The sequence below is a fragment of the Chrysemys picta genome, chromosome 2, assembly GCF_011386835.1.
Source record: "Chrysemys picta bellii isolate R12L10 chromosome 2, ASM1138683v2, whole genome shotgun sequence".
NCBI lineage: Eukaryota > Metazoa > Chordata > Testudines > Emydidae > Chrysemys > Chrysemys picta.
Genome location: NC_088792.1, coordinates 121072579 through 121100332, shown reverse-complemented (window position 1 = coordinate 121100332; position 27754 = coordinate 121072579). Strand labels below are relative to the sequence as shown.

General features: G+C 44.4%; 2 protein-coding genes across 6 annotated transcripts in view; one reads left to right on the top strand and one right to left on the bottom strand.

Annotated features, from left to right (window-relative positions):
• Positions 1–1800, top strand: part of CTNNAL1 (catenin alpha like 1) — a 144014-nt gene extending 142214 nt beyond the window's left edge. For 4 of the 5 annotated variants that reach the window (XM_065584130.1, XM_065584128.1, XM_065584129.1 and 1 more), the window contains one exon: positions 42–1800. In XM_065584130.1, coding sequence (XP_065440202.1) covers positions 42–203 — 162 coding nt within the window. In that variant the 3' untranslated portion in view covers positions 204–1800. Of the gene's footprint in view, positions 1–21 lie in introns of all 5 variants that reach the window. The other variant, XM_065584127.1, reaches the window with a different exon arrangement.
• ABITRAM (actin binding transcription modulator) lies at positions 1522–27469 on the bottom strand. Its single transcript, XM_008169361.3, has 6 exons — positions 27312–27469; positions 22322–22373; positions 3952–4081; positions 2783–2859; positions 1970–2039; positions 1522–1897 (listed from the first exon to the last, which is right to left on the bottom strand). Exons 1-6 carry the CDS (start codon positions 27364–27366, stop codon positions 1769–1771), a joined length of 513 nt encoding a protein of 170 aa, XP_008167583.2. The 5' UTR covers positions 27367–27469; the 3' UTR covers positions 1522–1768.
• Between the last annotated feature and the right edge of the window lie 285 nt (positions 27470–27754).

Sequence of the window (27754 nt, the reverse complement as noted above, 5' to 3'; positions counted from 1 at the left end):
AAAACCAATCCTGCTTCTCAGCTTTTGTTTTGTTTTTACAGTGTGGAACTGGAAATGGCTGGCTTAGATCACCTCATCCATGGAGAGAGAACAGATTACAAAGAAATACAAATGAAGACAGCATGGAAGGGAAAACTGATGCCTTTGGAATAAAATCCTTGGAATATCATGTAGCAAATCTGACATTTTTAGAGAGCAAATAATTGTAGTATTTAGGAATGGAAGAACTTCATGTGGAAATTACGAACTGGCTAAAGCTGCTTTCTTTTGTGAAAGATAAAGCAGGTTATTTGAATTAAAGCTGTTGTGACCTCACATCTAATAGATGTCATGGTACTTAACAGTAACAATTGCAAAGTCGGTCAGTTTTTAACTGTTCTGTATTTTTATAATGTGAATGTGTCCCTTTGCTCAACATTAATGCTGTTATTTTTGTAACTAACACTTGTGAACATCTTAATGAGGGTTTCACCCAAAGATGCTGCTAATGGACATTTATGCAGAGAAACTGGATATTTTTTGAGGATATGTGCTGCATATAATACTACTGTGGAAGTTTGTCCGTCTCATTGTTGGCCAGTATCAGGAAGGTAATCTGGAAGGCTCTGGCCTAAAGCACTGAATGTTGCTGTCTTAACTATGAGGTATTTCTGCAATGAACAAGTCTACAGAAAACCTCCTGGTGTTTTGCAACACATGCCAATTTTTTAAGGCTAATTTGATTTAAATAATTTAATTTTACTGCTGCCAATCTGAACTAATGGTGTGTTCATCCTCCAAAAACATTTTATATTTCCAGTGACTACTTAAGAATTCTTTGTTTATAAGCTCTTTAGTGATAGATAGCTGATCTTACTGCTGCTTTTGATTTATTATCAAAACTTAGAGTAGGATTTGAAATGCATGTGAAACTACTGAAATCTTCATTTAGAATGTATGGCATATTTAAGTAGATTTTTACAATGCAAGATTTAGAACTCTTAGAAAAGATATTTTGATAGCAGTTATGACCAATCATTGTACAAAGGGCATTATTTGATTCCAAGCCACTATACCAGAAGTTGGAGATGCCTGTTTGCTCTTCGTACAGATGCCATACCTTATTTTGTTGGCCTTGTATATCATTATTCTTTGTTTTATTGTTTCTTTAACTTAGGTTATTTTTCTTGTTTTACTACTTTGAGAAGAGTAGAGTACTCTAAGGGCTTCAGGTGTTAAGGGTATTCAATTCTTGTGGGGCATCATCCTCTCACCAGTAGCTCTTTGTGTGTCCTTTGCTGGTAATGGACATCACAATAGGGATGCTGGATTTGCAGCACCAAAGAGGTAACAGCTGAAATCCTCAACACTAGAGATTGGGGATTAATCTTGATCAGCCAGAAATGGTCTTCATTTAAGTACCTGTATAAGAAGACCTGGGGTTCTAAAAATAGGTGAAACTAAGGTTTTTTGCTTATGACATTAAGCACTAGAAAGATAGTTATTTTTCTATACTGCACCTGTCAAAAAATACAGAACACATTAAATGTTTAAACTGTTTATTTGTCTGAAATTAAATAATGACTGTTCACTCATTTAAAAAATTAAAGAACTAATTTCCAGTCCCCTATGTTAAGTGTGTACAATTTTAAAATCTTTCATGTTACAACTCTTGCACTATGGGATATACTGGAAGTAGATGATTACAAGTGTTATCTATGCAATACTTAATTCTGAAGCTATTCACAGTGTGGTTCAGACATTTATGTATTCAGTTAAAAATAGAGCTTCATGAAGTTGAATTAAAACGTTTCAACAAAACTTCTTCATATTCCTTCTGTGTCAGAAGTCCTTGAGTTATGGTCTTACTTTCTTCAAATTTGGGTAGTACAACTGCAATGTATCCCTCAGTAGATGGCTAGAAAATAAGACCATGATATAGCACAGGAATAAAAATGAGAAAAAGACTTAATGTAAGCAAAATTCTTACTTTTTCTTGCAGAATAGTTGGATTATCCAGAATGTTTTCATTAACTTCCATCAACCGCCCTCTTATACAACTGCAAAAAAGTTCTAGTGTTAGTTAGGGTTACCATATTCAAACATTTAAAAAAGAGGACATTCCATGGGGCCCCGGCCCTTCCCCACAATCTCTGAGCACCCCGCATCCTCCCTCCCGCTCTGATCTTGGTTGGAGGTTGCTAAGTGCTTCCCTGCTCCCCACTTGCCCTACAGCCCCTGCACCACCCTGCAGCCTCTGCCTGGCGGGGGCTTCAGACGCTCAGCAGCGACCGGGGCAGCGCAGGTCCCTGCAGCCCCAACACATGCCACACTCCCCACCCCGCGCCATAGCCTCCTTCCTGCCGCGTGGGGTGACAGGGCTGCAGGAAGAGTCCCCCAGTGGCCAGGGGGTCCCCACCCGCAAGGGAAGCCTGAGCTGCTGGCTGGGCTCGGGCTCCCCATAGTCCTGCGGGCTCGGCGGGGGCATGCGGTCCGCCCGGCCTCCGGGACAGCAGCGGCCCCTTCACCGCCTTCTGCAGCTGCGCCCTTCCCCCGCCCGAGCTCGCTACAATGTAGCCGGGCGGCTGGGTTGTGCTGGGGCTGGGCGGACCCTGGCTTATGCTGCCTCCCTATTTCCCCGGACCCGTTCGGCTTTTTGGCAATTCCCCCCGACGGGGATTTGAGTACCAAAAAGCCGGACATGTCCAGGGAAATCCAGATGTATGGTAACCCTATGTTAGTAAAACCATGCTTTGTAATCAAAATACCAAAAAAAAAAAATAAAAAAAAAAAAGTTTCTTACCTATATATAGTATATTCTTCTCCATCTGAACAAGATATCCTGCACAGAGGGGCAAGTTCTGTTAGAAACTGAGCACCCTGCATGTGAAACAAAAAATTCCTGTGAATTTAAAAAGTTTGGTTTTTGTTTTGTTTTTTAAGTGTGGCCTTCCTAGCATATTGAGAGAAAATTCTGTAACAAGGTTCAATCAGCAGTACAAAGTGGTCACATGTTCCGAGATTGTTTTAAAAGACTTTCGGTCACAGTTTTATCTCTTTCTAAATTTTCAACATGACTAAAAGTGACAGTCTGAAGTCATTCTCCACAATGCAGGAACCAAATATCCCCCTAAGGATTTCTTTTTACCAGTGTAAATGAACTGAAGTAAGTGTGTGTGGACATTTACATGAAAATAAGACCGCCTTATACTAAAATAAAGACATTTCTTTTGTTCTACTTTGGGTGTAGACCAGCCCTCAGGAGTTATCTACACACACCTCTAACAGCTTACTTAAACCAAAATTGGTTTAGCTCAAACTTGGTTCTAAATCAACATAAGCTAAATTGAAATGAGTATCCATGCTGCCTTATGCGCTAGTTTAACTAAACGTGTTTGAAATTACACCTTTAGTTAAACCAATGTGACTTTTTTTAGACAACCCATAAGCTTGCCATATATATATTTTCAACAAAAGGGCAGTTTTCATGTCCATTAAGTCCCTGACATCTCTGAAGAGGCTTTTAATGTTTGATATCTAGTTATTTAAAAATAAAAAATGTGACACCTTTAAGCCCTATATACAGTAAGGAAAGTTTCTTGACATTTTCCACCACTGTTAGCACCAGCATGGGCAATCTACTTCAGACAACCCTAGCACTGGTATTGTAACAGCATTACATAATCCTGCTCAGAACAGATCTAAGGAATGTGGTGCTTAGTATACACACTGCTGCAGGTATTTGAAGAGCAGTCTAGGTTGGAGCTCTTGGGTTCAGCTTCTCCAAGATTACTAAATTAATGTTAACAATGGTAGACAATGTAAGAAATTTCTTTCTGGGAAAGGAACTCCAGCCTCTGACACAGTGGATCCTTTTTATGTTCCCATTAGAGGTAAACATTGCAGGGACTTAAATAAAATATGAACTGACAAGGTAGTTCAAAAAAAAAAAAAAAAAAAAAAAAGCCATACCCGCTTTGACTTTCCAGAGACCTTATTTTGAAGTCTACTACAGTTGGCACTGATTTGGTAATTAATACTCTTAATTGTTTTTCCATTTTGAAGAAGAGGATGAGCTTCTGCCAGCGTGATGACACAGATTCTGCAAGAAAAGTTACAGTTACCTACTGTACTTAGGCTTCATCCCTGGGATTGTTTAGCCTTCTAATAAGCAAATGATAACTGCCTCCTATAGTGGGTTAGTTCTATGAAAGGCAATATTTTCTTCTTCAACTCAGCTGCTACCGAGAGCATGTGTCTTCACTATATTGTTCACTCAGGCTCTTCGTGGGGTGTTTCCACTCACCCACAAAACCCAACTTTAGTGGAGAGTTCAATACAGACTACCTGGCTCATCTGGGACTGCAGGCTAAAACCTCTGAGCCTTTCACTAGGGTTGCCCACCTCCCCTCTTTGTAGTGAGCACTTAGGCTAAGCCACTCAAGTACTGACAGTCCTCCAATACTTTCCCACAATTCACTGGGAAAGAACCAGAGGCTCAGCTTACGACAGAGCAAAGAACAAGGAGGTAAACCTCCAGAAGTCTTAGCACCCACATGGTTAAGTGCAGCACCAGTGCAGAGATAGTAATTCAGGTGTGGCTCTCACACCTGCATGCAGCTGACCTGGGTGCCAATCATACAAGTTAACTTTGCAGTGAAGACACACCCTGTATGTCAAGTATACCTGCTCGCTTCCGTGACAAGTTTTATATATCCATTGCCCCCCTCCTACATTTTTAAATTACAACTGCAGGGCCAAATTCAACCCTCACTTCCATGTGTGCAACTCACTTGAAAACTTTGGGGATTGCACAGTTGTATCACTAGCTGGAAATTGGCCTGCAGATCTGTCATCACTGATGCACAATCCATTAAGCATCCATGCCTTATTTTCAGATGGGAGATTGAAATTGCAAAGCAGGTAGTTAAAGCCATCTTTTTACTTGCAAACTGAACAAGTTTTATATAGATGTCATATAAGAACAACTGCAAATAGGAAATTTCACAGGTCATTTACAAGTGAAATATATCAAACAATGACAGCAGCAGCAAACTTACTCAACCGAGGGATCTATTCCGCCAGAGTCAAGGTATGCTGATTACATAAGTGTCACACATCTGCATTGCAATCTATGCTATTTTTAATCTTATATTTTAGTTTTAAATAATCTTTCCTCAAATGTAACACCATAGTTTCCTAGGTAACAGTATCACCTCTGTAAGGTATTTCCTTGTTTTATACATAACCATTGAATTTTAAGATGTATTTTAAGGTCAGCAGCTTTATGAGTTCTAGAAAACACACATACAGTGAATACTAGAATAAGACAATTCAGTAAAAATTAAAGAGGCATCAAGGCTATGAAATGAGAGCACAGTTAGGTAAAGTTCTAGAAATGAGTTAACTAATTAAAGGGGATTAAGTGTTTTGGTACATTTTAAGAAGAAAGGGAGTTTCATGGAGCTGACTAAGCTTTATTATAAGAGGGGAAGTTTCTCAAATGAGACTCAAGTAGACTTTAAATTCACTCTATCAAGACTAGTAATGTTACAAAACAGAATTTTATATCAAAAATACATTGGAAACTGTAGGTCCTATGGACTATGATGTACAATTACTGATTTTTAAAGGCAGATTAAGTCAAAGTGTAGGCTAGGCATTATCATCTCGTAGTAAGGTGCACATATTAAAAGTGAATTAGCTGTGTAACAACAGGCCGAAAGCTGAAAATCTCATTCTATACCTCCTTCCCTATGAGAAATGGTGAATGCTAGGGTGGTACCCAATACAAAATATGCCATGGACTTGATACAGAATTATGCTCAGCTTTTGTTTTTAAAAAGTGTTTCTAGCCCTTATGATTAGGGCTGTCGATTAATCGCAGTTAACTCACAATTAACTCAAAAAAATAATCATTAAAAAATTAATCACGTTTAATTGCACTGTTAAACAATAGAATACCAATTGAAATTTATTAAATATTTTTGGATGTTTTTCTACATTTTCAAATATATTGATTTAAATTACAACAGAATACAAAATGTACAGTGTTCACTTTATTTTTTATTACAAATATTTGCACTGTAAAAATGAGAAAAGAAATCGTATTTTTCAATTTACTATATACAAGTACTGTAGTGCAATCTCTATCATGAAAGTGCAATTTACAAATGTAGGGTTTTTTTGTTACATTGTTTTGTTTTTGAGTGCAGTAATATAAAACTTTAGAGCCTACAAGTCCACTCAGTCCTATTTCTTGTTCAGCTATTCACTAAGAGACACAAGTTTGTTTGCATTTACGGGAGATAATGCTGCCTGGTTCTTAATTACGTCACCTGAAAGTGAGAATAGACGTTTGTATGGCACTGTTGTAGCTGGCGTCGCAAGATATTTACGTACCAGATACACTAAAGATTCATATGCCTCTTCATGCTTTGGCCATCATTCCAGAGGACATGTTTCCATGCTAATGACACTCTTTAAAAAAAATAAGGCATTAATTAAATTTGACTCAACTCCTTGGGGAAAAATTTTATGTCTTCTGCTCTGTTTTACCCGCATTCTGCCATATATTTCATGTTATAGCAGTCTTGGATGATGACCCAGCACATGTTGTTCGTTTTAAGAACACTTTCACTGCAGATTTGACACCAATATAAAATTTCTTAAGATAGCTACAGCACTCAACCCAATATTTAAGTATCTGAAGTGTCTTCCAAAACCTGAGAGGGTCGAGATGTGGAGCATGCTTTGAGAAGTCTTAAAAGAGCAACGCTGATGCAAAAACTGCAGAACCCAAACCACCAAAAATGAAAATCAATCTTCTGCTGGTGTCATCTGACTCAGATGATGAAAATGAACATGCATCAGTCTGCTCTGCTTTGGATCGTTATCAAGCAGAACCCGTCATCAGCATGGATGCATGTCCTCTGGAATGGTGGCTGAAGCATCAAGGGACATATGAATCTTTAGTACATCTGTCATGTAAATATCTTGCGATGGCTACAACAATGCTATGCAAAAGTCTATTCTTACTTTCAGGTGATATTGTAAACAAGAAGCAGGCAGCATTATCTTCTACAAATGTAAACAAACTTGTTTGAGCGACTGGCTGAACAAGAAGTAGGACTGAGTGGGCTTGTAGGCTCTAAAGTTGTACATTGTTTTATTTTTGAATACAGGGTTTTTTTTGTACATAATTCTACATTTTGTAAGTTCAACTTTCATGATAAAGAGATCGCACTACAGTACTTGTATGAGATGAATTGAAAAATACTGTTTCTTGTTTTTTACAGTGCAAATATTTGTAATCAAAAATATAAAGTGAGCACTGTACACTTTGTATTCTGTGTTGTAATTGAAATCAATAATTTGAAAATGTAGAAAACATCCAAAAATATTTAAATAAATGTGAAATTAATCACACGATTAAAAAAATTAAGTTTTTTTATTGCTTGACAGCCCTACCTATGATTTCAAAGACAACCTCAAAAATGAGGCAAATGTAAGCCAATATCGCATCACCTGCCTGACTGTGGAGAGAGCCTGAAACAATGGCTCTCAGAAGTTGTGTTTTTTGTTTTTTACCAGATACCAGAGATTTCAACATTTCAGACATGCCATTTGTCATTTTAGGCACTTGTCATTTGCTGCAGTCAGGCACATTGTTTTGGTTTTGGTCTCCCTACCTGAAGCCTGCCTGCCTGCAGCTGCCTCCTGCTCCTTCTTTTCTTCACAAGAGGACAAGATTATAGTGTACCCTTCCTGACTGTGCCAGAAAACAGGCAGAGTCAGTAGCGCTGGCTGGCAAGCTAAACTGCCTGGAGGAAAGCACAGCAGCTGAGGCCCAAGTCACCAGTGAGATTAGATACTGAAGTCAGCAATACATGCCTCTTCCCAGGAGATTCTTAGCTGGGTCACTTGGAAAACACTGGGAGCTGAGAGCCAGGAAGGGGAATGGGGGCTGCTCCCAGAGCACAACTAAAACCCCTCTTTAAAAATAATCACATTTTCTATCACTATTTTCAAATCTGACCTAGAGCTGTGTGCGCATGTATTATGGTGGGGAAATGGGAACAAAAAGGCATTTCATGGAATCTAAAGGTTGGTGCAAATCCAATGCAAATATATATGCTGATGTTAGCAGTACCCAGGGAAGAAACTGATACATTTTATAATGATCTAGGAATTATTCAGAGGAAGTTCTATGGCCTGTTATACAGAAGGTCAGACCAGATGAGCACAGTGGTCCCTTCTGGCCTTTGAATCTATGAAAGCAATACAAAAAGTTTCAAGACAAGACGTCTTGATGGGTGATGGGAGATTTTAATGCAGAAATAGGATCAGACTGAAATTCCTGGGCTGGAGCAATAGGCAGATTCGGACTCTGAAGAAAACAAAAGAAGAAAGGCAGAAGTTTAAGAGCCTAAGGGTATGTCTACACTACGAAATTAGGTTGATTTTATAGAAGTCAATTTTTAGAAATCGATTTTATACAGTCGATTTCATATGTCCACACTAAGCACATTAAGTTGGCAGAGTGCGTCCTCACTACCCTGGCTAGCATCAACTTACGGAGTGGTGTGGGTAGCTATTCCACAGTTCCCGCGGTCTCTGCCGCCCATTGGAATTCTGGGTTAAGCTCCCAATGCCTGATGGGGCAAAAACATTGTCGTGGATGGTTTGGGGTACATGTCATCAGTCACCCCTCCCTCCGTGAAAGCAACGGCAGACAATCGTTTCGCGCCTTTTTCCTGGGTTACCCGTGCAGACACCATATCACAGCAAGCATGGAGCCCACTCAGCTCACAGTCACCAGAGAGGTTGCATCAGAGAGGCTTTGAAAACCAGTTTCATGACTGGCCAGGCTTCGGTGTGACAGTTGTGTGTGTTTCTCCTTGATGCAAACCCGCCCCTTTGTTGATTTTAATTCCCTGTCAGCCAACCACCCTCCCCCCTTCGAAATAAAGGAACTATTGTTTTGAAACCATGCATTCATTATTAATTTTTTAAAAATGAGATAACGGACAAGATAGCCCGGGAGGGTTGGGGGAGGAGGGAAGGACAAGGCCACATTGATTTTTAGTGTGGCTATAAGCAAACTTTTTGAATGACAGCCTTCTGTTGCTTGGGCCATCCTCTGGAGTGGAGTGGCTGGGTGCCTGGAGCCTCCTCCCCCCGTTTTCTTGGGCGTCTGGGTGAGGAGGCTATGGAACATGGGGAGGAGGAGGGCAGGCGGTTATACAGTGGATGCAGCAGGGGTCTGTGCTCTTGTTGGCTTTCCTGCAGCTCCAACAGACGCTTCATGATGTCCGCTTGCTCCCCCATTAGCCTCAGCATCGCGTCCTGCCTCCGCTCTTCGCGCTCACTTAATTCTTTCCTGGCCTCTGCCACTGAATTAAGCTGTGCCCTATCAGTGCAGAAGGACTGCATGAGCTTGGAAAACATATCATCACAAGTGTTTTTTTCGCCTTCTAATCTGCAATAACCTTAGGGACAGAGATGATGGGGGAGCGTAGAAACATTCTACGCTCTACGATTCTGGGGGACTGCATGGTCACCTGTGCTGCTGAGTTCGCCACGCTGAACAAACAGGAAACAAAATTCAAAAGTTCCCGGGGCTTTTCCTGTGTACCTGGCTAGTACATTGGAGTTCAGAGCGGTCACAATGGAGGACTTTGGGATAGCTCCCAAACGCCAATACCGTCAATTTGCATCCGGACTACCCCAAATTCGACCCAGCAAAGTTGATTTTAGCGCTACTCCCCTCGCTGGGGAGCAGTACAGAAGTTGATTTTAAGAGCCCTTTAGGCCAACGGAGCAGGATTGGTTGTGTGGACGCATTCATTTTTAGATGACCTAACGTGGCTAAATTTGACCTAACCCCGTAATGTAGACCAGGCCTAACCAAGAATCTCATAAACCCATGTATTTCAACAAAGAAAGCTACAGAAAAAATGGACTGGGATATTACCTGATTTTCAAATGAAGACTTCATATTTGTGAAGCCAGATGGAAATCAAGTGTTGTCATGGAGATCATCTGAAGACAGTATCAGATCAGATAATAAGTTAGTGCTGGCATAAAAGAGGTTGAGAGCAACCAAAAAAGTGCCAAGAACGAAGATCTAGGACACTGGCAAATTGAAAGAGCCAGCTATCAGGGAAAGAAAACAAAGAAGCTGTGCAGAAAAACATGTTTCTGGTGGGAAAAAAATGTTGAAGAGGCATGGAACAGTGTAAAAAATGGGATGATAATAGTGGCTGAACAAGGGTTAGGCTACAGCGCCAAAACTAAGAAACCAAGGTGGATAATAGAGGAAGTACTTCAGTTGAATGACAAGCATAGGAAACTGAAGGAAAATAAAAAGGAAGATGCAAATCTAAAAGCTAACCCTAATAGGTTGTAAATAGAAAGTGAAGAGAAACAGAAAAAAATGAATAAGCAAACAATTAGGGCTGTCGATTAATCGCAGTTAACTCACGCAATTAAAAAATGAATCGCGGTTAATCACACTTTTAATCGCACTGTTAAACAATAGAATACAAATTGAAAATTATATTTTTGGATGTTTTTCTACATTTTCAAATATGTTGATTTCAAATACAACACAGAATGCGAAGTGTACAGTGCTCACTTTATATTATTTTTATTACAAATATTTGCACTGTAAAAATGATAGAGTATTTTTCAATTCACCTCATACAAGTACTGTAGTGCAATCTCTTAATCATAAAAGTGCAACTTACAAATGTAGATTTTTTTTTTTGTTACATAATTGTTTTTTTTTTCTGAGTGCAATGTAGAACTTCAGAGGCTACAAGTCCACTCAGTACTACTTCTTGTTCAGCCAATCGCTAAGACAAACAAGTTTGTTTACATTTAAGGGAGATAATGCTGCCCACTTCTTATTTACAATGTCACCTGAAAGTGAGAACAGGCATTCGCATGGCACTTTTGTAATCAGCATTGCGAGGTATTTACGTGCCAGATATGCTAAATATTATTATGCCCCTTTGGGCTTCGGCCATCATTCCAGAAGACATACTTCAATGCTGATGATGCTCATTAAAAAATAATGCGTTAATTAAATCTGTGGCTGAACTCCTTGGTGGAGAACTGTATGTCTTTGGCTCTGTTTTGGCCGCATTCTGCCATATATTCCATGTTATAGCAGTCTCAGATGATGACCCAGCACATGTTCATTTTAAGAACATTTTCACAGCAGATTTGACAAAACACAAAGAAGGTACCAATGTGAGATTTCTAAAGATAGCTACAGAACTCAACCCAAGGTTTAAGAATCTGAAGTGCCTTCCAAAATCCGAGAGGGATGAGGTGCAAAGCATGCTTTCAGAAGCAACATTCCAATGCGGAAGCCTACAGAACCCGAACCACCAAAAAAGAAAATCAACCTTCTGCTTGTGGCATCTGACTCAGATGTTGAAAATGAACATTCGTTGGTCCGCACTGCTTTGGATGGTTATCGAGCAGAACCAGTTATCAGCATGGACGCATGACCTCAAGAATGGTGGTGGAAGCATGAAGGCACATATGAATCTTTAGCGCAGAGGTGGGCAAACTACAACCCACGGCCTACATCCGGCCCGCGGGTCCGTCCTGCCCGGCCCTTGCACTCCCGGCCGGGGAGGCTAGTCCCCGGCCCCTCCCCCACTGTCCCCCCTCTCCTGCAGCTATGCCGCCGCATGGGCAGCACTCTGGGCGGCAGGGCTGCGAGCTCCTGTGGAGCAGAGCGTCAGTGTGTCTAGCTCCGTCCAGGCAGCGCAGCCGCCAGACATGCTGCTCTGAGCGGCATGGTAAGGGGGTCAGGGCCGGGGGGGGCACTCACGGGACAGGGGGCGGTTGGATTTGAGTGTCAGGGGACGGGGAACAGGGTGGGTTGGATAAGCGTGGGAGTCCCGGGGGGCCTGTCAGGGGGCAGGGGTGTGGATAGGGATCAGGAGACGGGGAACGGGGTAGGGGGGTTGGATAAGCGTGGGAGTCCTGGGTGGCCTGTCAGGGGGCGGGGGTGTGAATAGGGGTCGAGGCAGTCAGGGGACAGGGAGCAGGGGGGCATTGGATGGGGGCGGGATCCCAAGAGGGGGTGGGGGCCAGGCTGTTTGAGGAGGCACAGCCTTCCCTACCTGGCCCTCCATACAGTTTTGCAACCCCAATGTGGCCCTCGGGCCAAAAAACTTTGCCCACCCCTGCTTTAGCGCATCTGGCACGTAAATATCTTGCGACACTGGCTACAACAATGCCATGCAAACACCTGTTGTCACTTTCAGGTGACATTGTAAACAAGAAGTGGGCAGCATTATCTCCTGCAAAATGTAAACAAACTTGTTTGTCTGCGCGATTGCCTGAACAAGAAGTAGGACTGAGTGAACTAGTAGGCTCTGAAGTTTTACAATGTTTTATTTTTGAGTGTAGTTAATTTTTTGTACATAATTCTATATTTGTAAGTTCAGCTTTCATGTTAAAGAGATTGCACTACATTATTTGTATTAGGAGAATTGAAAATACTATTTTATTTTACTGTGCAAATATTTGTAATAAAAAATATTAAGTGAGCATTGTACACTTTGTATTCTGTGTGGTAACTGAAATCAATATATTTGAAAATATAGAAAACATCCAAAAAAATTTAAATAAATGGTATTCTATTATTCTTTAACAGTGCAATTAATTTTTTAAATCGCTTGACAGCCCTACAAACCTACAAGAAGCAGAATACATGAAGAGGAACAAACGTGTTATATCACAAAATAAGAGAACTGAGCGGGACATAGGAGTTGAAGATATCAGCAGTGAAAGACAAGCACAGCCAAATAATTGAGGATGAACAAACAATGTAAAGAATATTTTGAAGAACTGTGCAACCTGCCGAACGTGGATGAAACAGTCCTGGAGAAGCTCCCCAGTACAAACAAGCGAGACCAGGTGCCGAAATTTTTAGAAGAAATAGCAAAGATCTTGATAGAAAGTTTGAAAAAGAAAAAGGCTCTGGGAAACAGCAACATAACCACAGAGCTATTCCACAAGAGTTACAAACAAGAGAAAATGCTAAGCAAACAGAGGAAAAGTGATAATAATACCAATCTATAAAAAGAGATAAGACTGAATGCAAGAACTATAGGAATCAATTAATTGAGCATACCAGGAAAAGTATTCACCGAGATGCAGCAGAGGACAATGAAAAGGTATGTGGAAGCAGCGCTTGCAGAAGAACAAGCCAGACTTCAACCAAGATGAACTATAAAAGATCAGCTAACTGTGATGACGCAGATATCAGAGAAGTATACAAAACACAACTAAACCTGCTACAACAACTTTATCAAAAGCTTGTATGAAGTTTATAGTATTTGGCAGAAGGCGTCATGGCAAGTTTTGAGAACATATGTATCCCTAAGAAATCAAACTGATAGAAGATATCTACAGCAAGTCAATAAGTGTGGTGAGAATAGGCAAGAAGTTGATGGAATAGTTCAGGATGACTGTAGGAGTGAGACAAGGATGCATGCTGTCACCAGATTTGTTCAGCATGGTACTAGAAGCAGTAATGGCTGTAGCACTGAGAGATTCAACAGAAAGAGTTATGTGGAACAACAGAAACTAACCTTCGATTGGCAGATGATACTAACCTCATACCATTGACCAAGGAGGATTTACAGAGAATTTGTAAAAGGTAGACAAGGAAAGCAGAAAATCCAGATTGAAGATCAGTACAGATATTACAAAAATTATGGCAATTAGAAGAAAAGAGGAAGAGGTAAAGATCAAAGTCAGAGACAACGAACTAGAACAAGGGGAAAAATATGTATCTTGGATAACTACTATCAAAGAATGGTAATTATGAAGACGACATAAGAAGAATCAGACTGTACTCAGCTGCTACTGTACTCAGAAAAGCTGCAGATCTGGAAGGCTAATGAGATTTCAATAAAAACAAAAACCAGTGTATATGAGACAGTGCCATGTCAATACCACTGTATGGGTTGGAATGTCTGGAGGATGACATAAGCTCATGAATGAAAGATGTCGACTGCAGAAATGAACTGGCTGAGAGTTTCAAGACAGCGGAAAATAAAAATTTAAGTTATAAGAAAACAGATAGGAAAAGAAATGACACAGTTACAAAAAGATTCAAGAAAGACAACTACAATGCTTTGGACATGTGTCAAGAACAGACCTGGAAAGTATACCATACGTGGTGATTCACACCCAGAGTGCAAGGAATTAGAAACAGAGGAAGACTGAGGATGTGCTGGTGTCACAGCCCCAAGGACCCATGGGGAGGGCAGATCAGCATTGTATGTGGCTAACACTATTGCAAGCATCGCAAAGCATGTTGGGAAGGTTAAAGGTGTGACTGGAGAGTGGAAGATTCCTTTGCAAGTTTAAGAGAGGCCGAGGAGGGGGAGGGGAAGGAGGCGCACACTGGGGCCAGGGCAGGCTGGCTGGCCCCGGCCGCTCCAGGAAGCAGCTGGAATCATGTCCCTGCGGCCCCTGGGGGTGGGTGGACACCGGGCTCTGCGCGCTGCTTGCCTCTCCTCCAGGTACCTCCCCCGAAGCTCCCATTGGCCACGGTTCCCGGCCAATGGGAGCTTGGGGGGTGCCTGGAAACCAGGGCAACACACGGAGCCCTCTGCTCTCCCCCTCCTCCCCCCGGCCGCAGGGATGTGATGCCAGCCGCTTCAGGGAGCGGCGCGTGGCTCGAGGGGGGCAATCCCGCGGATGTAGTTTGCCCACCCCTGGCCTGGAGGTAGGCTGGGGGGGTGGGTGGGGGGGAGGGGCGTGCGGGCTGCTTGGTGGGTTGCAGGAAATAGCCCTGGGGGCCGCATGCGACTCACGGGCCATGTGTTTGAGACCCCTGGATAAGACACTAACTCCAGCCAGCTCAACGCCACAGCACACATCTGACTCTCGGCTGCCAGCCAAGAAAGAGGGGGGGCCCGGAATCCACAGACCAACCATGAGAAAGGAAGATTCTACTGAATAGACACAGACCTGCAAAGCCAGCCCATAACAAGTGAGGCAAGTGAAGGCCAGCACAGAGGAAAACAAAGAGGACAACAGAGTCTAGCCAGTGTGTTTTGGAGAAAGTCAAGGAGACCACAGAAAGCCGGTTTGGACTGGCACAAAGAGCACCAGGAACAGAGGTCACAGAATGGAACACCCCCAAAGGAGCCCAGGACTAAAAACTCTCCTGAGAGCTGGAGCAATTCGGAGAGCACAGCAGGTTCTTGGACAACGTGGGACCAGGAGAGCACTTCCGTCCACCTTCCCCCCTCTTCCTCTGACGTTACACCCAGACTTGGCCAGTGTGAGTATGAAAGTGGGTTAGGGCTTGGGGCATTAACACTTTCTTTCTTCCCCTGAGTGACGTGGGAGTGTTCCCAGCACACTCTGCTGTTATTTTATTACTTTATCAATAAAGCTTTAAAATTTAGACACTTGGTGTGCCTCATCATTTCCTCCTCCCCTCCCCCCCACCCCCAAAATAAAAAGATCCTGTGGCCCAGCCTGATTAACTGTGGCCCAGGCAGATTGGTAACGAAAATCTGTCATACTGGATGAACACAGAAGAAAAAGGTTTAAAGACGAATTAACCTGTGAAGTGGGTACAAGACAAAAAATAGTGGAAAGATTGAATTCGATGCCATCATTACTTCTGAGCTGACGGACAGAATTGAAGAACAAGAGAAATGGCTAGTGCCACAGAGTACATGGGGCCCTGCTATTAGGAAACCTCAAATACATAGGGGCATGTCTACACTACAAAATTTGATCAACATAAGTTAGGTTGATCTACAGCCTCCACAGCAATTAAATCAACTACCCTCCATCTGCCAGTGGTGCGTGTCTTCACCAAGAGTGCTTGCACCGACTGAAGTGGGGCATTGTGAGGCACTGACAGCTGGAGTGTGGGGCACTGACAGCCACACGGGGCTCACAGCTGGAGCCCCTCAACCCCCCCAGGACAGAGCTCAATTTCACAGCAGAGAGCCTACCACCAGTGAAACTGACATGCATCCGAAGAAGTGGGCAGTAGCCCACAAAAGCTTATGCTCTAATAAATTTGTTAGTCTCTAAGGTGCCACAAGTACTCCTGTTCTTTTTGCGGATACAGACTAATACGGCTGCTACTCTGAAACAGTTGCTATTATTTCACATTTTGTCTTGGGCTCCTGCCCATCAGCCCCTCATCCTGGGGCTGACAGAGCTGGAGACAAAATGCAAAATAATAGCAGCAGTGAAACTGACAAGAAAGTCAATTTCACTGGTAGTAGGCTCCCTCCTGTGAAATTGAGCCCAAGGGGAGGGGGCGGCGCCTGCTGAGAGCCCCCTAGGCTGACAGCCAACAGACACTGCATCACCCTAACTACATCGACCTAACCGCTATGCCTCTCGTGGCGGTGGAGTTATTATGTCGATGTAGTGGGCGACTTACATCAGTGGGAGCACCATTGTAATGTAGACACTTAAGAGTTAGGTCCACATAAATAGCCCTACGTCAACCTAACTCTATAGTGTAAAACAGGCCTAAGCAATGTCACTGAATAACTGAGAACTAGAGTCTACAGAAGAGGCATCTTTGCTTAAGCAGCTATAAACAAAGTTGATTCTATTCCTTCACACATCAAGCACTGCAGGGAGATGAGCAGTGTACTTGAAGACACTCAGTAATGCAGATTTGTAAGTCCAGTGATTCAACTATAACCGAATTGATCTAATGTTTGTATGGATCCTGGAGAGAGAGATGACCATCAGGGCTTAAAGGGGTTGAGCTTAAAACCAAGCCCTTTGAGTGTCAAATTTAGACAAGAAAACCAGTGACAGAAAAAATAATCTATATAACAACAGCACCAAATCTAATAATTTTCAGTGGTTCTCAAACTTTTGTACTGGGGACCCCTTTCACAGAGCAAGCCTCTGAATCCGACCCCTCTTGAACATTAAAAACACTTCTTTTTATATTTAACACTATTATAAATGCTGGAGGTGAAGTGGGGTGGGGATGGAGGCTGACAACTTGCAACCCCCTGTGTAATAACCTCTCAACCCCCTGAGGGGTCACGACCCCGTTTGAGAACCCCTGATTTAGATGGAGAACATTGCATTCCAAGGAAAATAGTTAAGCACAGCACACTGAGAAGGCAATGTTGCCAATGAAGCCATCAATGTGAATAAATGTCAGTTTCCTCGGATGTTAAAGTCAAAGACAACCCACACTAGGGTCACTGACCCTTGAACCCTAGTGTTTAAAACACCCTCCCTCCTCATCAGAAAGAGACTCACAACTCAAAAGCAACTTCAGCTACGCAGCTAGAAGAGTCTGAAAAAGGCAGTGTTGCAGGGAGCTACCTCAGTGCACCACGGAACTAGGGAAACCAGGAAAAGAATACAGAAGTACTGCCAAAGCCGCAGGGTCTGGAACCAGCCTGAGCAGCTGCAGTTCCAGTAGGAGCACCTTACCTGACTGCCATCAGAAATTAGGCGAAACAATGTTCTTGGGTACCCAACCCTTGCATCTGGTCTCAGAATGAGGCCAGCCTGCTAGTATTTCAAAGGGTCAAAAATCTTTGAGGCCTAAGGGAGATCCAGCTTCTCAAATAGTATCTGGAAAATAATCATTTTCCCAAAAGTCTGCCTGTGGCAAGATAGATCAATAAGCAAGGCTAAAGTACACTCTCAGGGGAATTCTGTGCCACTGCATAACTTGCGCAGAATTTCATTTTTCCCCATAGAATTGGTGCTGCAGAGCTGCTGGCTGCCACTAGGGGCCATTGAACCCAGAAGAGCCCAGCTCTCCTGCTCACAAATACAGGACACTGCTGGGGGAGGGGACAGCTGTGGTTCCTGGCACATCCTGAAGGAAGAAGACACCATGCAGGAAACACCATACAAGCCCAAGACTCAGCATCAGGATGGTTTATCCCTTGGATTCTTAGGCTCTGTGTGGTAGGGGCTGTGGGTGTCTGGGCTTGGGCCTGCCCCACAGCTGGGCTCTGGGGGGTAGGTGTCTGGTCTTGGGGGCACCCTGCAGCTGGGCTCTGGGGGTGCGGGTGTCTGGACTGAGGGCATCCCATGGCTGGGCTCTGGGGGGGTAGAAGGTGTGGGTGTCTGGCCTGAGGGCATCCCATGGCTGGGCTCTGGGGGGTAGAGGGTGTGGGTGTCTGGGCCGGGGCGTGCCCTGCAGCTGGGCTTGGGGTAGGGTGTGTAGGTATCTGGGCACCCTGCAGCTGAGCTCTGGGGGCAGTGGATGCAGGTGTGTGGGCCAGGGAGTGTCCTGCAGCTGGTCTCTGGGAGGGGAGGGTGTGTGTGTGTCTGAGACCAGAGGGGCAGAGTTTCCCCCCTAAGATATGCCCAGGTGGCACATGTGAAAACACCCAAACTGAGGCACCCAACAAAAGCATAACAGAGAAACAGGAACTGGATTGTCGTAGGGGCTTCTTTAACTCTCTACTCCTGGGGGAACTGGGTTTTGTTGTCTCTATTGTTACAGACATACTTACTGACAGGTATTTGAAATAAATTACCAAAATAATTGAAAATGGTGTGATTATATGGTGTTATTTTGACAAAACATACAGAATTTTCCAGAAATTTAAAATATTGTGCACAGAATTCCCCCAGGAGTAAAAATAGTCCTCAGTCAATAGGAAAGGTTCTTTGGCAGATATTTACACCCAGCATATAGGAGTGTTTTACGTAAGGTGAAAGGGTTCTATCTGCCTATGGCTTGAAACAGAGCGGTTGCATGTCTGTTGATTCTCAGTTTCCTGCCTTATTTTAGTCTTAGCTTTTTCAGTTTACTTTATTTAGAAGGGTCCCTCCCCCGCCACTTCTTTTATTGGTCCATTATCACCCGGGGTTATGCAAAAGGCCCCAGAGTTTAAGCCCTGGCACGGGTCTTTTCCTATTAGTGACTGGCATTCGCGCTGAGGCCAGCTACATTCAGGAACACTAGAGGCTTAAATGTCATCCTCGGTTGCTGGAAACCCTTCAGAAGAGGAGCAGCTCTAACTACCCACTACTACTTTGCTCCTGCTTGAGATGCAGTGTGTATACCATTAAGAACAGGAAAAAGTCTACATCCCATCTGGAGAAGACAGGAAGGGATAAGAGGGAAAACACAGAATGGCATTGGCCCTTCTGCAGAAGAAGAAAAAGAGAACAAGTTCTACCTCCCTCTCAGTAGCTAGGAGTGGTCATGGACACTTAGGCCTCCATACTAGGCCACAGCATTTAGACCTGGCTTTGGGAGTAGGGCCGGGGGGGGGAGGGGGCACTGATATTTTCATGGGGCTAGTCTTATTAGAGCAAACCTTATTAATATTATACTCATCTAAAAGGGTACAAAATAATAAGGCATTGAATGCAAAAGATGCTGACAATTTAAAATGTTACAAGTGACTAATTTCCCATTTCAGTTTATTTTTAGTGTTTATAACAAATGCAAGAAGAGCCAAATTATTTTTTCCACTTAATGTCATTAAAGCAACACTTTCATCTTGAATGTTAAGCTAAGTAGCCAAGTTGGATAGAAGGCCCTTTAATAGCATGCCTAGTGTTCTTTCTCTGAAGTTTATTTTAAAAAGTTATTTAAGGAGGAGAGACTGGGTGGGCCCAAGAATAGCAAAATGGGCTCCCCTCTCTATGCACATACATGTCTGCCTGCTCTTCAGCAGCAGCATAACTCCTCTCTAGGAACTGCAGAGGAGTCCCTGCAAGTAAAGAACTCCCCACTCCTTTCCTCCTCCTGACCCCACCCCACTAATCCCTGCTTCCTATAGGGATCTGGAGGCCTCTCTCTGTGAACTCCCTGCGTCAGAGAGAAAAGGGCTCCCCCAGTCTTCATGGACATCTGTTACTCCTCAGCCCCATTCATGGGGATAGTGACTGAAGAAAGGGATTGCGTGAAACCCAATGTTTCAGTCCTGGAGCTCCCCATCCCCTTGTTCAGGGTCTGGGAGAGGAAGAGGTTCTCCACTTTGGAGGAAGCCCCAAATACCAAAGAGTTTTAGAAGTAGGAATAAATAGCTCCTAATCTGATTTTAAAAGATTAGCTGAATCACTAGATTGTTAATGTACTCTGTACAAAGCTGAGTATGAACTAATATGACTGTTTTCTACTTTATTATCAGCCTTATAATTTCTAGCAGGACCAGAAGATCAGAGTTGCAAGCAGACAAAGGAACAGCAGGAGTCTTCAACAGCTGTTCAGTGTGACCGGTGAAGGATTTTAAAAGAGGATGCATGTCCTCTTTGCTTCTTTATGTTGTAAGAAACAAGACTGAAATGAGGTTTTCTGCTGTGTATTTTCTAAAGTTATTGATTTGTACCCAAGAAAGCTCAGGAACATTAAGTCTATTCTTCCCTATTTTGCTGGAAGACTTCAGAAATGTCTATTGTCAGCTCCCACACCTTAACTGGGGGAGAAATCAACAAGATGCATCTTTTTCTTCCAAATGTTTATTGATGTAACATGTATTAAACAAAACAAAGTTGAATCTCTTGCCCTCAATTACTCAGCTTGCAGTGACTTATTAACCATTTAGATTGTGGCTGTGCCCAAGATGTGCTTGGTATTTTCCAACCATGTCCTTTGTAATGTCAATTTTACAAGTTCAAGTAACTATAAAATTTTCCAGGGTAGACATGACCTGGTGCTCTAATGTTTGAAAAGAAGCAGAAAAAACCCAAACAGCCTTTTTGAACAAAGTTGGGCATTTTTTATACTTGGAAGAAACAAAATAGGACCCAAGTCCAATATCCTCCCACCCTGGAAGGTCTAATTTTTTTTCTCATTTAGTACAACTACTTAATACTTACACTTTTTCTCAGATCCAGAGAGTCAATCAAAATAGAAGAGCACAGACTGCTTCTAAAAACTAAGTGTTCCCTGCGTGTCTTCCCGTAGTACTGATCTTCATGTCCTGATAGGGACCATCCAGATGCCTTCTTTATTGTGATTACTACAACTGTAACCTCAAGAGATTACACAGCTTCTCAATTCACATTAATCAAAGTTTTGAAATATATTCCAATCTTTTTAAATCTGCTTTAAAATTTTCTTTTTGATTTAAGCTAAAGTCAGTAGGTTTCCTTTAAAAAGCTGGCCACGTTGAGCCCCATGATGTCACTTTCCAATGTCATCTTAGTGATTTTTATACATATTTTATTAAAACTTTTACAAGTTACAATAATTTTACAAAAAGAAGAACAGGAGGACTTGTGGCACCTTAGAGACTAACAAATTTATTAGTCTCTAAGGTGCCACAAGTCCTCCTGTTCTTCTTTTTGCGGATACAGACTAACACGGCTGCTACTCTGAAACCTTTCAATAATTTTACAGCTACCCACCCTGCAAACCTTGCCTGGGCTCTATAAGTCAAGTTATGTTCTGCCTTCTCATGCATAAATCACTAGTAGTAGAGGTTCTGCAGGCAAAGAGTAGCCCTATGGGTTAACAACTATAATTTTGTACTCAGTTCTGTTGAGAATGTAGAAGGAATTGAATTCAGCTTACACTTAGAGTTGTGCTGACTACAGGACTAACAGAAGTACAAACTTAGAAACTAATTTAAGCAGATGCAATTCCAAATACACAAAAAGAGAGCTGTTGAGTACCCTGACGCCATTCTTACCCAATGATTTTCATGGTAAAACTGCATTTTAAAAATGGGAGGTCATTTGTTCATATTTGCAACTTATAGGAGACGTACTCAGCAACGGCTCAAAAATTTTAAAATGAGACTTGTATTACAAAATAATTCCTTAAACATTTTTGGCCCAATTGCTATCAACTGGCATCAGGGTAGGTATATTATGACCACCAAATATAAAAACCATCATATCTTCTGATACTATACTATTTTGGAATTTTTTTAAATAAGACAAGATACTTTACATTTACATATTACAACCATCAGAAATTAAAATTAACAACTGATTTAATAATTTGCATTTCACTAGACTGATGAATTTCAGTTTTAGGTTATCATACACTAGCAAAATATATACTGCAAATTTATACCATCAAATGGAAATGTTTCAATAAAAAGACTTGTGGAAAAAAATTCAAAAATACTCATTCATATTAGGTTTTCCAATATTAAAACCTAACACTTGTGTCTAATTTACTTAGCTATGTACTTAGGGTAACTAAAGCATTAATAAAGAGGCTATCAAAGAACTGTGGTGCTTGCTCTGAAATAGAGAAAACCCAAATGTCCTTTCAGTGTTGAAAACATTAGCTCTCTATTAAAGATTTGTGTTTTCAAACTAATAGTGCAAAACAAATATCCTAAGGACTTAACCAGATTTTACTTACCTATTAGAATGCTGCAATATACAGTGGTCCTCACATAGATTACCCTTAACATCTGTAAAAAAGAACCAAAACCAATCACTACACTAAGCTAGAAACATGCACGAACCAATACACAAATGTATTTTTGCATACTAAGAGGGACTTATAGTTCATGAAGAAGGTTCCTACACACGTCAGTGAGGATTGCGGATGATGAAGAGCAATCTCTGTGCCTCAGTTCCCCCATCTGTAGAACAGGAGTCATATTTTCCTTCTTTGTAAACTGCTTTGAGATCACTGATGAAAAGCACTGTATGGAGGAATGGTATGATGGGACTGCCTACAATGGCATGTGGCCCATTGGTGACTGAGAGTAGCAAAAATCCCCAACAGCCAGAGACGGGACACTAGATGGGGAGAGCTCCAAGTTACTACAGAGAATTCTCTCTCAGGTATCTTCCTAGTGGATCTTGCCCACATGCTAAGGGTCTAACTGATCACCATATTTGGGATCGGGAAGGAATTTTCCCACGGGTCAGAATGGCAGAGACTCTGAGGAGTTTCCCCTTCCTCTGTAGCATGGAGCACGGGTCACTTGCAGGTTTAAATGAGTATAAATGGTGAATTCACTGTAACTTGAAGTCTTTAAACCACGATTTGAGGATTTCAGTAACTCAGCCAGAGATTAGGGGTCTATTTCAGGAGTGGGTGGCTGAGGTTCTATGGCCTGCAATGTGCAGGAGGCCAGACTAGATAAGCACGATGGTTCCTTCTGACCTTAAAGTCTATGAGCTAGATATTATCACTGTTGTTACTGATGCACTAGAGTGTAAGACTAACATTTAGCTATTGAGCATTTAAAAGATCAAGAAACTAAAAATAGCTAAACATATGCAAGCTGAACTGATCACATCAGGTATTGTTTGGCAGGACAAAGATGATTGAAATACTTTCAATAGTTTCAAAAGCAAGATATGCTAAAAGGAGCAGACTGAAGTACCCTACCCCAAGATCTTCATTCCATAGGGCTGGTCTACACATGAAAGTTATTCTGGAATACGTAAGTGTCAATTTAAAGCAAAAGAGCTATTCCAGAATAACTACATATTCTGGAATAAAGTTCCTTTTCTGGTTTAGCTTAATCCACTTCCAAAACTAATTTGGAAAAGGTCACTTATAGCTATTCCTAAATATCCGTATAAACAAGCAAAGATTGTGTTTGCATGCTTCACTTTAAGGTCTAGTTTTCTCCATCATGTACACAATGTTAATGTTAGTTACACATGCACGGAACAGAAAGCATGATTTTGAGGAACTAGTCCTACAATAAGCAACAGAGGGTCCTGTGGCACCTTTGAGACTAACAGAAGTATTGGGAGCATAAGCTTTCGTGGGTAAGAACCTCACTTCTTCAGATGCAAGAAGAGGTAAGAACCTCACTTCTTCAGATGCACTTCTTCAGATGCACTTGCATCTGAAGAAGTGAGGTTCTTACCCACGAAAGCTTATGCTCCCAATACTTCTGTTAGTCTCAAAGGTGCCACAGGACCCTCTGTTGCTTTTTACAGATTCAGACTAACACGGCTACCCCTCTGATACTAGTCCTACAATGCTTACATCAGCAAGATTCTCACTGAAGTCTGCACAATAACAAGAGTTACTCCTGGGGGAAATTATGTCCCCTGCAGATTCCCCGCCGCAGAAAACACATTCTGTCCAGAGGTGGTGCAATTACACCTTTCACAGACCAGGGGCTGCTGTGGTGCCAGAAGAGAGGGCAGTGGGTTCAGGGCCAAAGCAGCCGGCCATGGAGAGGGAGGGGGCAGTGGCTGTCTTCCTCACAATGCCTTACCCACAAGGCAAGCTGGGGGGCAGACAGAACAGGACACAGAGGGCTGCTGGGGGTCACAGACTGGGATTCAGATGAGCTAGTGGGGGGGGGGGGACTACAGACTGGGGCAGGAGCACAGGAGCTAATGGGGTAACAGCATTGAGCCAGTTGTTGAATGGGAGTGGGGTGTAGAGCCACATGTGGACGAGGGGTGGCTGAGTGGGACTGCCAGGACACATGAGGACAGAGCAGATGTGCCTGGCTGAATAGGAGAGGCTGGGGTCAGCCAAGGTCTTCATGAGGGAGGCTCCCCAATTCCCTAACAATCCCCTCCCCCCCCCCACGTACACACACAAAATACAGTTCCATACTTCTCCCACCCACACCAAACAACCCTCCAGGTTCACTTTCAGGCTCCTTCCCTCTCCATTACTTCCCTCTCCCGAGCTCCTCATTACCCCTGACTCCCCCAAACCTTCACACTGCTTCTGAGGGGTGCAAGAAATAGGTTTCTGTATTGTAGTTTAAATGAATTACTCAAAGTTCTGTATTAATATGCCTAGTAAGGAATCTATTTGTCAAAAAAACATTTCCTGAATTTTTTTTGTTGTCTTTATTGTTACAGACATGCTTGCTAACAGGTATTTTGAAATAAGTTGCCAAAATAATTTAAAATGATGCAATTATACTGTGTTATTTGACAAATAAAATACAGGCAGGTTTTAACCCCTTTAACTTTTAGTTTTTACTACTTTACTCCAGGGGGAATTCTGCACCACTCCACGTAATTCATGTCTCCCACAGATTTCTTTGCTTTCCAGCAGAAAAATGACTTTCTGATGGGGAAGCAAAGGAAAGTTGCAAGAGCCGTCACGCACCACTCCCTAGCAGGGCAGGTACATCTTTTCAGGCACCCAGAGCAGCTGGCGAAGAGGTAAATCATAGCGGGGCTGGGGACACCCCAGCCAGTGGCTTCTACCCTGAGCCGGGATCAGCTGCTAATCCCGGCTGGGCTGAGGCAGGAGAGGGCGGGACTTCCTCTTCCCCTGCAAGGAGGTCTGAGACAGCTCCAGACACCACCCCCAGAAACCTCCCCCAGATGCAGGAAGCTCAGCATCCTTCCCTGCTTTCTGCCCCCATCACTCCTCAACTGTGAGGTGAGGAGTCTCTGTACAGGGAGCTGCTCCCCCATCCACCCAACCCCCTTGCATCTGGACTTCCCATACCCAGACACCCCTGCCAAGCCTCAGCAGATACATCCAGAACCCCCCCTAGCCCTCCATACCCACCGCATTGAACCTCAACCCCTGCATCTGGAGCCCTCTGCAATCAGACCCCCTGCCTCCAAACCCCCATCACTGCACCCAGAGCACCCCCCACTGAGCTCCTTGCACTCAAACCCCAACTCTGATGTCCCTCCCCCTGCACCACCCTGATCCCCCACATCACTGACCCCCAACTAGCTGTACCCAGACCCCCACCCCACCAAGCCCCACTCTCTCAGCACCCAGACCCCTCCACTGAGCCCCAACCAGCTTCACCTGGAAGCCCTTGCAGAGTCCCAGTGCCCCTGCACCTGGAACCTCCCCCCCTCCCCTGTGCATCCATACCCAGACCCCCCACCTAGCTGCCTGCCCCCCAGATTGTCCCACACAGAATCCTCTCATCTCCACCTAGATCCCCCACTAAGCCCCTTCACACTTGGATCCTGCCTGATAGAGCCTGCCTGCCCCACACTTGCTGTGCCTGGAGCAGAGGGGCAGGGCCCCAGGGCTTTTCTAGGGCATATCCAGGGCTTGTGCTGTGTCAGGATCTGGTGCAGCCTCACCTTTGAGTCTGTGTCCCAAGGGGTGGGGGGGCTGCTGGGTGATCTCCCACCTTCAGCAAGCTAGTGGCCTGTGCTCCCCACTGCCATGCCAGAGCCTCTGCATTTATTTATTGACAAATAAAATTTGCAGAATTTTAAAATATTGTGGGCAGAATTTTTAATTTTTGGCACAAAATTTCCCCAGGAGTCCCACTTGTATTCTCACAGCACCTCGCAGCTCCAATCACAGACCAACACCTCACTGCACTAACTGATGTGCAACACAGAACAAAGAGACAACCCTGCAGAACCAAGGAGTTTACAACCCAAGTATAAAACAAGAGACAACTGATGGATACGGGCAGACTAGCAAATGAGTCCAAGAAAACCAGAAGACACTATTAGTCAACATGACAGGCAGCTGGCTCAGCACATCAGCAGGGAGTGTAGTTAAATATGCAATCCTACTGCGGGCTCAGGTAGACTGGTACAAAGCTGCCTTATAATGCTGACGTTTATTCTCGTCAGTTTGCTGGCATAAACTGTACTGGTATAAGGCACCTCTGTATCAGGATATCTGCACCTACACAAGGAAGGAAGGACACCGCTTCAACTGGATTGGTTTCACACTGATGCACCCAAAGTAACTGCATAGATAGGGTTACCATACGTCCGGATTTTCCCGGACATGTCCGGCTTTTGTGGGGCTCAAATCCCCGTCCGGGGGGAAATCCCCCAAAGCCGGGCATGTCCGGAGGGAGGGAGGGCTTGGCCGGGGCCTCTTTGGCCGGGTGCGGGGCCGGGCCGGGGTCGCGGGGCCGGGGGCATGGTGCCGGGCTGGGCGCGAGGCCGGGCGGGGAGCCGGGGGCGCGGTGCCGGGCCGGGGGCCGGGCCGGGCCCGCGGGGCCAGGCTGCCGGCGGGTGCGCTGGGCCGCGAGCCGCGCTGGGCCGCGGGGCCGGGAGCCTCGCATGCCCAAGGAAAGTATGTACAACACACAGCCACGCACCACCCCGCCCCCGTCACACAGAACCCGCCCACCCGACCTGGTGCAGCCCGGGCTGCAGGCTAAAGCCTGAGCGAGGCTCTCACGCCAGCTCGGCCCTTTGGCAGGGAGGACACCGGCTAAGCGCTGGCAGCCCGGCCCGGTTCCGCCTCCCCACCGGGCCAGGCCGGCCAGACCCGCGCAGACCGAGCGCAGCCGCAGCGCACACGCGGGCGATGGCGGGGCTCGGCACAGGGGCTGCTCGCGCCCGGGCCGCGCGCTCCCAGAGGGAGACGAACCACCAGTCCCCTCCCCCCGGGGGGGGGCGGAAGAGGAGACCCGCCCCCCCCGTGACACGGTTTGGCCCCGCGCGGGGGGTGGGGCGGGTACCTGGCTTGTACCAGCGCGTGAAGTACCGCTCAGTCACACCCGGCGCCGCGGCCATGCCCGCTCCCACCCGCCGGCAAGCGCGGCTCCCGCCAGTCACGGGGTTACCGCGAGCCAATCAGCGCGCGAGTCCCTTCCCGGCTTGCGTCTAGGCGGCGGTGGGAGGGGCCTCTGCCCCTCGGCGGGGAGAGCCGCCCTTCGCTCCGCGTCTCTGAGACACGTGCGATGGGCGGTGCCCTGTCAGCACGTGGCTTCTCACCCGGAGAAGCTGACACACCGGTTCAGCGCTGACTCCGCGGGAAGGAAAAGCCGGTGCTGAAAAATCATCAATCCATTTTTTAGAGTCTCCATGTTTTCCCCAGATGAAAGAATGAGCAAAGTCTCAGTGCAGATAAAGTGGAGGTAATCCTCTTTGATTGGGGGAACCACCTAAAGAGTCACAGAGG